The following is a 13651-nucleotide window of genomic DNA, read 5'->3' as shown; positions in this document are numbered from 1 at the left end:
TACATACACGTGTACACACATACACACACACAATTTTTGAGAGGCAGGGACTCGCTCTGTCACCCAGGCTGTATAGCAGTGGTGTGATCATAGCTCACTGAACTCAAGCAATCTTTCTGTTTTGGCCTCCCAGGTAGCTAGGATGACAGGCACACAACACACCTGGCTAACTGATTTTGTTTTTGTAGAGATGAGGTCTCACTATGCTGCCCAGGCTTGTCTGGAACTCCAGGCCTCAAGCAATCCTCCTGTCTTGGCCTCCCAAAGGACCTTTTTCTTATAATGACTCTAGCCTGTAACATTAAAATAAATAAATCTTTAAAACCACTTTTTAAATATTGCATTTAACCAAACTTTAATGATCAAAGAAACAAAAATACTTGGGCTAGTCACTAACAGTCTGCTTTATATGTGCCAGACAAGTGAAGGATGCCTCTAAGATGGCTGAAATGCTTCATTTCGAGTGGTATTACAAATGCCGTGTAATAGTAAGATGTTATACTAACTTTTAAAAACAGCACTTTTAATTTAGAATTGCTTCTTCATATTGCAGATGAAGAGCTGTGATGAGGAAACCACGCTCTCTACATGCATGCAAGCTATTTTGAAACTCTAATAAAAATTTGGGAAACAAAATGACTTCAACTTTAATTCTTAGTCTAATCAAAATAGTTAATGGGACTGGGTGTGGTGGCTCACGCCTATAATCTCAGCACTTTGGGAGGCTGAGGCAGGCAGATCACTTGAGGTCAGGAGTTCGAGACCAGCCTGGCCAACATGGTGAAATCCCATCGCTACAGAAATATAAAAATTAGCTGGGCATGGTGGCACACGCCTGTAGTCTCAGCTACTCAGGAGGCTGAGGCAGGAGAATCACTGGAGCCTGGGAGGTGGAGGTTGCAGTGAGTCAAGATGGCGTCACTGCACTCCAGCCTGGGCGAAAGAGCAAGACTCCGTGTCAAAAAAAAAAAAAAAAAAAACCAAAATGAAAACAAAAACAAAAAGTTAATGAGACAATATTTTCTAGATAGGACTCAAGAGCCCAATGGCGACAACCACCTGAATAGTAAAATACAATTTTACCAAAATCCCCAAATAAACAACCAATATAAAACTTAGCAAGATTATAATAGAAATATGGTTACCCATCTTTTCTAGTAAACTCAGTTTAAAGACTTCTGTTTTATAAAGAATCAAATAAATTAGAACCTTAATTTGTTTTAAATACCTTTAAGCTTTCAAATAAGGCAATTCTAGTTGGAAATTTTAGAGGTGTGCATCCTGTGAAAACAGTAGTCTCGGCATCTCCCGGAAAATTTCTAGTGGAAGGAACAAGGAGAGGAAAGGCACTAAGTTTTCAAAGCTACATATTTCCTGAAGCTGCAGGTAAGGAAAAAATTCCTACTGTCCAGTGAAAGGGAAAAGGAACTGGGAAATCAGGAATAAGAATAACATCAATGAGCGTCCTAGTGCATTCCAGCTGCTTAACAGAACACCATCAACTGGGCGGCCCGGAAACAAGAGAAACGTATTTCTTACAATTCTGGAGCTGAGAACTCCAGGTTGAGGTGCTGGCAGATTTGTTACCTGGTGAGGGCCGCTTTCTGGTTCACAGACGGTGCCTTGTGTCCTCACACGCTGGGACGGGTGAGACAGCCCTCCAGGGTCTCTTTTTGGAGGGCTCTAATGCCATTCATGAGCGCTCTGCCCTCAAGACCTAATGCCCTCCCCAAAACCCTGCCTCCTAACACCATCACAGTGAGGATATAGATTTCAATATATAAACTTTGGGAGGAACCAAACCGTGTCTATAGCACCAAGTGTTTTAGAGAACTCCCATGAAAATGTTAGTGCTGGTCAATTACAACTCCCACTACCCAAAAGGAGGGGCCAAAGTCTTAAGGCCTCATTCCCAAAAGATTCTAGACACAGTGGAATATCATGCAGGTATTAAAAAGATTATATTCTGCCCAGACAGAGTGGCTAGTAATACCAGCACTTTGGGAGGCCAAGGTGGGTGGATCACTTGAGATCAGTTCGAGACCAGCCTGGCCAACATGGCAAAACCCCATTTCTACTAAAAATACAAACATTAGCTGGGTGTGGTAGAGCGCGCCTGTAATCCCAGCTACTAGGGAGGCTGAGGCACAAGAATCACTTGAACCCAGGAGGCAGAGGCTGCAGTGAGCCGAGATCGCACCACCGCACAACAGCCTGGGTGACACAGCGAGACTCCATCTCAAAAAAAAAAAATTATATTCTTCCTCATTTATGCTCAAATGTATTAAGATGTTCACAACATATTAGATGAAAAAGTTATGAAACAATATACACAGGATTCCGTATTTCTTTTAAAATAAAACAAGACATATACATATATGTAAGGTAGGAAAAAGTGTCAAAGGCCCTACACCAAAATGTGAAAGGTAGTCAGGGCTTGTTGCCGATGGGATTAAAAGTGTTTTTACTTTTTCTTCAGTATTCTTCTCCATATTGTCTAAATGTTTCCTGATGAACACTGTCCATTTCAAGTAAGAAAAGGCTAAGTCTATTCTGGAGGAAAAAAATGTCAGTGGGAATTGTAACTAATATTTAAATCACTTGGAAATAGGATTAATTTTATCATCAACCTACCAGGACCCTCTTTACTGTAAAGAGATAAAACACTAGTAAATGTATTGCATAAATATACCACAGACTATTATGAACAATTAAAGCATACTTTATATTTTTGAAAATTTCTCTGCAAACTTTCTAAGATAAATTATATTTGAATTGATATTTAAAGTCCTATTTCGAATCCCTTTGGGTTATAAAAAGTCTATTCCTTAATGTATCTTATGAAAATCCAGACTTTTGGCTTAAAATGGGATTTCACTCTTTCTGAGGAAGGAATCCACCATACTTTGATTTAGATAACCACACGGTCTGGAACTCCATTTAGTGAAAATTAATTTTTATGATTCATATAGCCAGTGTCTTACCTCTGTTTTCTACATATTCACACAGCAGGTGAAATGTGTTCAGGAATTTAAAAGATGAAAACATATGTCTTTTAAGTAATGACCACCAAGAGCCACTGCAGATAGAAACAGCTTTATTTTTTCCATTCAGGCTTTATCAAATAACTTGTTCAAAAAGCATATACGGGAGCAAAAAATACCACATGCAATCAAACTTGTTTTGCCTTATAGTCATTGGTTTTCTTTTAGAAAAGAATGTGCACTTGAATAATTTCTAATTCAAACATTTTCCAACTGTTTCTACTTCATTTCTTTCAAGTTAGCAACGACAGATACATTCTAGTTAACTGTCCATCCTATTCCTTATCTTTATTCATACTGAAATAATATAAAGCCCATAAAATCAAAGCATATACTGTTCAGAAATCTGAAAAGGTTCTTTTACATAATAGATTCTGACATGTTAAGAAACTACACACAACAAATATTTGCAAAATGAATGAAAAATAGGATAAAGCTATTTAAAAGTCAACAGAGTAATATTTATCTAAATAATTTTAATCAAATGAACAGTATATTTATCTGATAGCATCTATCTTTTAGAATACAAAAAAAGTGCTCAGATTACATTTAAAAAAATAACAAAAATCTCTTAGAATGGAAATAATTTAAATAAGGATGGTAGCACAGGGAATCAAAATTACATCTTTGCTCCCAAAACAGGAAGGCAGGTGTAATGTATTTGAAATCAGAAGGGGACACAATACTGAGATTGCAAATGCAAAGTTTCCTGCCTTGGAAAGATAGAAACTGTCTTTGAAAAGTCCTTGTGTCTTTCTTTATAGAAAGCCACAAACATAAAATCACATCTCTCAGCTAGACTGCTGGTCAAGTAATAAGGTTGGGTCACTTTCCTTGACTATGCTTTTCTAGCTCACTATCAATATTCACTCAGCTGGGGTTCAAAAGGACACATAGGTGTCCTTTTAAGACACTTTGACTACTCAGATCAATATATCAAACCAACATAATGCATGAATACAGCAGCCTAGCAGAAGGATCTCCATGCTCAAGTCACTCTGAGGCTTTGCTGGAGTCAGCCTACAATGCCACCCTCAGGGACAGCACAGTGGTTCACAGACAGGGATGATTCATCCTTTTCCTCTGAAAATGAATTCTGCAGGAAGAAACCAGAGTTGTGGTAAGATGTTGAAATCAAGTTTTCTCTTCATTTGATATTCAAGTGTTGTGATCTTCATGAATACCATTTTACATGCTAATCACAAAGACAAAAGGAGGAGGAGGAAAGATGCAGTGATAACATCAAGTTGGACATCCAAACGCTAAGGGAGCCACGTACCAGCCCTACCCTGATTATTTTTAATAGTGCAGAGATTACTTACTACACTTTCTGAAGCTTTATTTTGAAATTTATTTCAAATTTCAGACATGTTCAAAATTTACTGTTGAGGAAATGAAACAGCATGTAGAACATAATTCTAATTGTATTAAAATTACATAGGTGTGTGTATACATACATGACAGTTCTTGAGTATGGTAGGGTTTTAGATGATTTTTACTTTTTATTTATACTTCTTACTGTTCTGCTTACAGTATCACTTTTGTTATAAAATGAAACACTTTTCATTTTAGAGGAAAAAGAGAAAAAAAGCTCTATAGAGTCTGAAGGCAGTTCCAAGTAAGTTTCTCCAATGCTCTTACGAGACTATTTTGCAGGTCAAAATCCCAGAAAAATGTAAAATCTTGTGATCAGAGAAAATGGCTTTGCTCACTACTCTAGCATGGTTAGGAGGGTACTCGGCACCTGGCAGGTGACACACACGCTCTGAAGAAATATGGCTGACTTGGATTTTGAGTTTCCACAGATTTCATTTTTAAAATCATTCTTTTATGATCCTTTTTATTCTAGTTAGCTAAGGATATTTTCAAACTTTTGTCAAAATTCAGTACATTTTAGAGAAAAATTTTAAATCAGCAACAGGATTCAAACTACCATGTTTTATAATATGGCTTTTAAAAAAGGATGAACCAAAACAGAAAAATGGGCAAAGTGGGGACTAAAAAGGGCTTGCTGGCCAAACAGCTGGTAGCAGAAGAGGGGATCAGCTGACAAAGAGGGCACAAGAAAATAACCCTCCTCTGTTCTTCATCCTGTTTCCCAGACAGCTCGACTATAGCTAAGGGACATGTCTGACTCTCCTCCTGTACCCAGCACAGTGCCTGCCACCTTGACAGGTGGGCAAAGGACTCAGCAAAACAAAGTGAGAGGGAAGGAGGCGGCCGGCCTCTGAGAGGGAAGGAGGGGGCTGGCCTCCGCTCTGAGTGACAGGGAAGGAGGGGGCTGGCCTCCGCTCTGAGTGACAGGGAAGGAGGGGGCTGGCCTCTGAGTTACTCAGGGGCGCAGAAGCCACCCTGACTGTGACTCTCACATCAAAGGGCAAGAAATGGATTGTTCTAGCTCTTATCCTGGAACAGAGGTCAGAATGATTCCTTCTTACATGTGATTTGGGCATAACTACGAAAGTGATCACATACTAACCAATTTCCAGTAACAACCAAAGACAAATGTTCTGAGTTGTAAGATAAAAAACTAGGGACTATTTCCTTTGGGTGAGGCTTAGATCAAGGCAGGAACCAACGTTTTTCTTTTAAAACTTTAGTTTCTTACATTTTTAGAAATAAAGCAAATAATATAACTAGAGTAATTATGTATTTTATTGTCCAAACTGGGATATTTTTTAGAGTAAAAGGGAGTACTATATTCTAGGGAAAAAAACTATGTCAAGACAACAGACATGAACAGGACTGTCCTGAACAAATGGATACCTGATGCTAACACAAGATCCTTTTTAATGTTTTATTTTTTTCAAGCTCTCTATTAAACTACATAACATTTGGCAGCAATTTAATATTGAACACTGAGTCACAGCACACAGTTTTGTTGAGAAGACGTATTTTCTAAGTGATGAAACAAACCTGCTGCCTTCCCCGTACTTAAGGTTTCCTAACAGAAGTTCATGTTTAAAATGGGCCTGAGGAAAGTCTGTTTTAATTTCTTCAACAGAACCAAAAAAAAAAAATGCACAACTGTGATTAAGTTACTTAGATTCACTTCTTCATTTTACACAATTTAAACAGGAGAATCTGAGCATATCTTGCTCTAGAAAGAAACCTCCAAAATGATAAACCCCAATTACGGAGGCTAGGTCGCAACAGTTTTAAAATCTTTATATGAACCATGAGATTCTCACAGATACATTGCCACAAAATATTTTTTAAAAGTCATAGATAGTCAAAAAATGTCTTCATTTGTGGGTGGTGACAGTTATTTCTCCACAGGTACTGAGTAAGCACCCTGACGCAAACCATCAGCACAACACGGGAACCCCCGGCAGAGGCGACCAGGTCAGTTTCTGAACAGCAGCATCCGCTCGGAGCACTTCTGCCCCACCAGGCTGGCATACTGCAGAACAGCGGCCTCCTCACTTGGGTCTTTCTGCTGTTTCTTATAAACACCGTAAGGCATGATGGCTCTCTTGTGAAACACCTGCAATCGGTCAGGTTCCGTACTGCGATCTTCATCCACTGCAATGACAACAAATACTGATTTGTAAAATGTCACATATCAAACTTTTCATTTCCTTTTTGTTTGTTTGTTTGTTTTTTGAGACAGAGTCTTGCTCTGCCGCCCAGGCCGGAGTGCAGTGGCGCCACCTCACCTCACTGCAACCTCCGCCTGTCAGGTTCAAGCGAGTCTCCTGCCTCAGCCTCCCAAGTAGCTGGGATTACAGGTGTGTGCCACCACACCAGGCTAATTTTTGTATTTTTAGTAGAGATGGGGTTTCACCATGTTGGCCAGGCTGGTCTCGAACTCCTGATCCACCCACCTCAGCCTCCCAAAGTGCTGGGATTACAGGCTTGAGCCACTGTACCCAGCCTTCATTTCTTAATTAAAAATTTTTTAACTTAAAACAAAAAAATTATGTATCAAGATGTCTTTGACGAGTATGTTCAAGTGAGGGTGGGCAGCATTAATATTAACACAAACTTGAGTATGTTAGCAATTAAGTAACAATTGCCATGCTGAAGGTGATAAAGACCCTCCAGGACGACAGCTGAAACGTCAAGCAGAGACAAAGAAGTGTGTCCAATTAAAACACTGGCCTCCTGCACCTTTATTTTCTGGCACATGATAAAGTTTACAACTCTCCAGCATCATTCCTGCATCTGATTTAAGTCTGTTTTGCCTCTCCCTGTACCAACATATTATCTGAAGTTTTCATCTCTGCACTGAAACTTCCGGCTGACTCTGCAGTTGTGACTGACCAGGTCTGGACAATGCGCCCTTATGGTCTTAGGTAGGAGGGCAGATTCTTACACCTTTCGTGGAAGACGCAGAAGAGACTGTTGGTGGCTGCCACTATCTGTCCTTCTCTTCTTTTTTTTTTTTGAGACGGAGTCTTGCTCTGCCACCCAGGCTGGAGTGCAGTGGCCGGCTCTCAGCTCACTGCAAGCTCCGCCTCCGGGTTCACGCCATTCTCCTGTCTCAGCCTCCCGAGTAGCTGGGACTACAGGCGCCCGCCTCGTCGCCCGGCTAGTTTTTTGTATTTTTAGTAGAGACGGGGTTTCACCGTATTAGCCAGGATGGTCTCGATCTCCTGACCTCGTGATCCGCCCGTCTCGGCCTCCCAAAGTGCTGGGATTACAGGCTTGAGCCACCGCGCCCGGCCTGTCCTTCTCTTCTTTCATACAAAACCAGCCCCGGTTTTCTTCAGGGCACACAGGTTACCCAGACAAAAGCCTATTTCCCAGCCTTCCTACGGCTGGGTGTGGGCTCATGACCAAGTTCTGGCCAATGGGATACAAGTGGAAGTGTTCTGTGGAAGTTTCCAGGCGTCTTTTCCAAAGGATAGCTGACCTGTACCTTCTGCCGATTTTCAACCTTTCCTTCGTTCTGCTGCCTGGAAAGTGGATGTGATGGCAGGATCCCTACCCTCTACCTTGGAGTTTCGGGCTAAGAGCTTACTTTCAGTTCAGCCAAAACAAAAGCTAGAAGGCAGCTGGGCAACTGAGGACTTCATGGAACAAAACTGCCATACCAGCTCCGGGTTGCCTACGTCTAGATATTTACATTACAAATAAACTATTTTGTTTAACCCAACATTATCTTAGGTTTCTATTATTGGCAGTCACTCCTAATCCTAAAGAATATAGAGAATAATGTTACAGTATCTACTAAAATGTACAATGTTTCATAACACTGACTCAGTAAGTCTATTTCTAAGAACAATTCTACAACAGTGGTTCTCAAGCCTGACTATATATTGTAACCACCTGAGATTTTGAAAAATACCAAAGCCTGGATCCCCTCCCCAGAGACCCTAATATAAAAACTAGTCTGAATGGGACCTGAGCTTCAGCATTTTCTTAAGTCTTTTAAAGTAGGTTAAGCACAACTGTCTTAGAGAAACAGCCACACAAGTGTTTCCATGCATGTATGAGGCTGTTTATGGCCACACCCTCCCTAACATTAGAAACTAAACAGCCTTAATGGCCATTGATGGAGAACTGGGTAAAGAGTTAAGGTATAGTCACAGAATGAAATGTTATACACAACTATTAAAAAGACAAAGGAAGACAGACTGTTAAGTGAAAAGGGAAAAGTAGGCACAGTATAAACAATAGTTATTTTATTTAAAAGTCCAATGTTAAAAAATCTGGAGACATATATGTCAGCCTGTTAATAGAACTTATTGCTAACCCTTCCCATTGCCCAGAATTACCTGCTTCTCCACAGCATCAAACAGCTCACCCTCTTACTCCCCGGAGCACTGTCAGAGGGGCTTCCCTGGACCCACATAAAATAGGAAACCCACTCTAGTTCTCCTTTATCTTTCATCATAGCACTTACCGCCACCCGACACATGTATTTACTGCCTATTTCCCTTTCCATTAGGAATAAAGTGCTGTAAGAAGAAATATTTCAACGGTTTCATCTGCTAATATTTCCCCAGTGCCTAGAACACTACCTAGCACACAGTAGAGGCACCGCAAATATTTGCTGCATCAATCTCTGGGAGAATTAATTATAGATTTTCACACTGGGACACACACACACACTCATCATTTTTTGATATTCTGTAAGACGTTTGTCATCTAAAAAGTAGTTGTTTTTTAAGGTTGATTTAAGCATTTTATTTTTGTAAATTTGAATCTCCTGAAAATAAAAACAGAAATGCCAGCCTCCTTTTCTATAAATCAATGGGACTGTTTTAGGAGATTTCTTAGTCTTCCAGCGATAAACTCCTATATCTAGTTCTCAAAGCCCAAAGCCAATGATCAACTTTTCACAGTAGATCCACTACAAATTTGAACATTTTACTGCACGTCCACTTCCTACCAGGCTCTATACTCTAAATACTTAAGTTAGTTTACATCCCTTATTTTGTAATCACAGCAAAAAAAAAAAAAAAAGTTTATTCTTCCCCAACAGTCACTGCTTTCTCTCAAGGGATATTAATTAATGAATCAGGAGAAATCATCCAAGCTCAATTTCAGAAGTGATGGGCAATAACACTCTTCTTCCGACATCTAAATGAGAGTGTTCCCACTATATGAATTTATTTCAGAGGCTTAACTGATCTCAATCATCTTAGAGAATGTTAGGGCATTCCCCCAAGTGGCTACATTCTATGCCTGTTTAAAGGTTTGTAGCAGGAGATGCAAGCTAATTATGTGCTGTTAGCCAAAAAGAAGTTCTACACTGGCAGAGAAGACCACAGTCTTTGAGAACCAGCTTGGGACGGCATGGAGGGATGAGGAGAAAGGAACACCAACGCTGCCAGCCAGAGGACCTTCACATCCACAGAACTCAGTGCCACTGTCGTTTTCTTTCTTTTTTTTTCTTTTGAGACGGAGTTTCACTGTCGCCCAGGCTGGAGTGCAGTGGCATTATCTCCACTCACTGCAAGCTCTGCCTCCCGGGTTCACGCCATTCTCCTGCTTCAGCCTCCCGAGTAGCTGGAACTACAAGTGCCCGCCACCTCGCTTGGCTAATTTTTTGTATTTTTAGTAGAGACGGGGTTTCACCATGTTAGCCAGGATGCTCTCGATCTCCTGACCTCGTGATCTGCCCGCCTCAGCCTCCCAAAGTGCTGGGATTACAGGCGTGAGCCACCGCGCCAGGCCTGTCATTTTCTGTTTTTAATTTGTCCAGGGACATATTCAAAGGAGATCAAGATGAAGATGGACATAAACTGATAAGAGAAGGAACTGCTTCAATATCGCTGTTTCATCCTGCGCCTGCTTGCCCTCAGCTCCGTTCCTCGCCTTCCACCTGTTCTGCTCTGTATTGCAGGAGGCTGGCTCCTGCAGGCTCAGATGGTCTCCAACTGGGTTCAGCCAGTAACAAGGGTCTGGAGCTAGGGGAGAGAGAAGCAAGGGCATTTCCCCTGCAAACCTCTCCTCTCTCTTCCATGGCTCTGCTTTTTGGAAGCTGCTCTAGCTGTTCTTGAAGTTATCAGGGTTCTGGGTAGCCCTGACCCCTGGACCCCCTTTCCTCTTCAGCGTAGGGTAGCAGTATCTTCCTGCTAATTGCTAATCTCTGGGTCACCTTTCTGTGCCTTGCTTGGCTCTCAGCAACACCACTGCCTGTTATCACCAATTCCCTGCATTAAATTTTCTCTGTTGTAAATATTTGAAGTGGTTTTGGTGTTCCTGGTTAGATCCTGATACACATATGAATTTCAAAATATGTTTCTTACAAATTACTTTATCCAACCAAAAGGGAAAGTCCACATACTTGGAAACAATTAAACGTTTAACATGTACTAGGTTACCACCTCCCTTACCAGAGTAAATGACAAACAAAGGAAGAGGCAGCACCTTGGTTCCTGCTGTCCATTTTGGATATTTTAATGTGTGCATATTGCAACATGAATAACAATCTCTACCATCTAAATGTGTCTAGCAGGAAAAAGGCAGATGCAGGCATGTTTAGAGTCTAATACAAATAAAAAAGTGAAGATAGGTGAGATGAGCAAGTGAAAAACAGCAACAACAATGGCAAAACAAAATTTTCTAAATCTAAAACCTTGAATTTTTTAAATTGGAATTTTAAAGTATGTCTATATTTATACAGAATGATGCTTAACAGTTTAAACCTTTATCCTAAAATATTTGGGGACAGATATACTTTAAGATCCCAATAAATGAAACATTCTTATTTGCCAGGGTGTGCAATCTGATATGTCATTTTATCTAAAATAAAATGTCATCTTCTAATTTTTACTCCTTTCCAGTATGACACATACAAATAAACATACAAGATTATGAAAAATCTCCCATTATGTATAATTTACATCAATTATTTTAAAGTGTATTCCCTGTAGAGAGCAGAAATTTTGTTTGTCAAAATATACATTCCCATTCTATTTATTGAGATCACATGAAAAAGCTCTAAAATGACCCACTGTCATATTTTTGGGAAACACTACAAGACCTATGTTTCAACCACTGAATTCCAACTTGGCTTATGATGTCACTGAGATCTACCTGTTAACAAACATATCTAATTAAGTCTCCCAAACTTCTAAATTAATTTAAAGCATTTTTATAGAGCTATGGCACAGAAATTAATCAAAGTCAATAGTTGTTGTTTTTTTTTTTAACTCCAAACACTTTTGAGGCCTAGAATTGTTCTGGATCAAAGCTGTTAAATCCATATAAAGTATCTTATAAAGTAGATGTTAAGAAGCTATTCACTTTTTAATGTCATACATAATTATAAAAAGTGATACTAATGAATTTTAAACTCCTCTCCTTCTCTTCAATGTTAATGCATCCAAGTCACCTGGAAATCCAACTATATTTAGTCTTAGTGTTCAAATCCTTCAGAAGTTTGTAGGATTGTTGTTTAATATTGCAAGTAATGTGGTGCTAATTCTATCACCAACTCACAGACTAGGCTGGAACTTGATGGAAACTTTTAAAGTAATTTACTAAAATACGACTTAATTTTGTGAGCTGCCCCAAATTCTTTAGTTCTCCCGTGAACACACTTTGGCTATAAAAATGGCACAGAAACATCTAATAATATGTGTTGCCACCATCTGTCAAGCTCCTGCCCATACCTTCCTTCAAACCTAACTGCTTCCCTGGGTTAATGTTCATAATGCCCAATACACCAGGTTCTAACATTTCACAAAATCCGCAGTACTTAGGTAAGATTATATCTAATTCTGTAGTTACGTTAATTCAAATTTAATTTGTACATTGTGTCAGGAACAATTTATTCAACCAGGAAGGTATACTCAGATATTAACATACAAGTAAATAAAAACATTTAGTTTCCCTTTAAAAATTAATACTAAAGCCTATCTTCTCTCACCTAAAAAAACCCTTTAATTGTAACTCAAATTTAGCATTCTGCCTACCCAAAGAAATCAAGCTACAAATGCAGTACTTTAGAAAAAGGGAACACAGATCAACAAGACATACGGTAATAGAAACAAAGGAAAGATACACTATACATTTTTAAAAACTCAATCTATCAAACTGAATGAACTCAACAAACTGTCTTGGCATTAGTTATCAATTAATCAATATTCAATAACAACATTAGTTTTTAATTTTACATCATTTTTAGTCATCAAAGTAATGCCTGTTGTAAAATTCAAGTAACATAGAAATAAACAAAGTAGAGAGGGATGTCAGCCCCCATGCAGAACCCTCCCTTCTACAGTTTCCTCCTACCCTCACTAAATCCCCATCCAAGTTACCAGTGTGTTAACAATTTCATAAAATGCATTTAAATATTCAAATATGGTTTTGGATCATATTCTAGCCATACCTTAATTGAAGGAAGAAACATCAAATTACCCCTTCAGTGGGTATAATATATTAACTTGAGAAACTACTGATTATCGTTACAGGCAAAACATACTTCTGTCTTCTGGGCTTAACGCTCTGTGGTCTTACACTCATTTAGTTACGTTCCTAAGAAAGGCAGATTCTTATTCTTAGCATATTCTACATAATTAACACTAAAACCTAAGCAAAAGAGACTTAAGCCATTAACAATAAATTATGATTTATATACTAAAGGAAAAAATGTACCCCAAATCCTTACAAAACCCATTTATAATCATCTTTTGTTGCCTGCCTAATAAATGTCATCAGTGCTTGTAGACAAAAATTTCTATAGCTGAACCCACACGGCACAACAGGCCTTTTCTCAGGTGACCGTGAAAATAACAGAAAAATAAGCCATCTGGAGATTAAGGACCATGTACCATTTAATCTAAGAAAAACTCCCAGCTTACTGAGATGTCTTAGAAACCTGTTCCAACTAGAACTTCTTCCACTTTTCCTCTCTGATGTATCACAATCTAATTTCATAAAATAAAAACCAAAGGCAATCCTGCAAACTCTCTTCTGAGATGAGCATTTGATCACTAGTGATACAAATATGTTGTCAACTCCATGAAATTTTAATCTTCAAGGAAAACTGGTGGGCAACAACTACTTGATTTTTTCCCCCAACTTTTTATTCACAGGAGATGAACTGCACATCACAGGTGCTTTCAAAGGACAAGAATCTAGAGATCAAAGCTTTACTTCTCCTTCTTATGGGGATTTAACTCATTTGTTATTCTTAAAGAGACTTT

At 39.1% G+C, this 13651-nt stretch overlaps 1 protein-coding gene across 12 annotated transcripts in view; it reads right to left on the bottom strand.

Moving 5' to 3' along the window:
- Positions 1 to 3080: 3080 nt before the first annotated feature.
- The window catches only part of ATE1 (arginyltransferase 1), a 185806-nt gene continuing 175235 nt past the window's right edge, over positions 3081 to 13651 (bottom strand). For all 12 annotated transcript variants that reach the window (XM_033180735.1, XM_033180751.1, XM_033180760.1 and 9 more), the window contains one exon: positions 3081 to 6569. In XM_033180735.1, the coding sequence (XP_033036626.1) occupies positions 6391 to 6569 (179 nt within the window). In that variant the 3' untranslated portion in view covers positions 3081 to 6390. The remainder of the gene's footprint in view (positions 6570 to 13651) is intronic.

This window comes from Trachypithecus francoisi, unplaced genomic scaffold, assembly GCF_009764315.1.
Source record: "Trachypithecus francoisi isolate TF-2019V2 unplaced genomic scaffold, Tfra_2.0 Contig01579, whole genome shotgun sequence".
Classification (NCBI taxonomy): domain Eukaryota; kingdom Metazoa; phylum Chordata; class Mammalia; order Primates; family Cercopithecidae; genus Trachypithecus; species Trachypithecus francoisi.
Note: the sequence above shows the minus strand (reverse complement) of the source record. Positions and strands in the feature narration are given on the sequence as shown.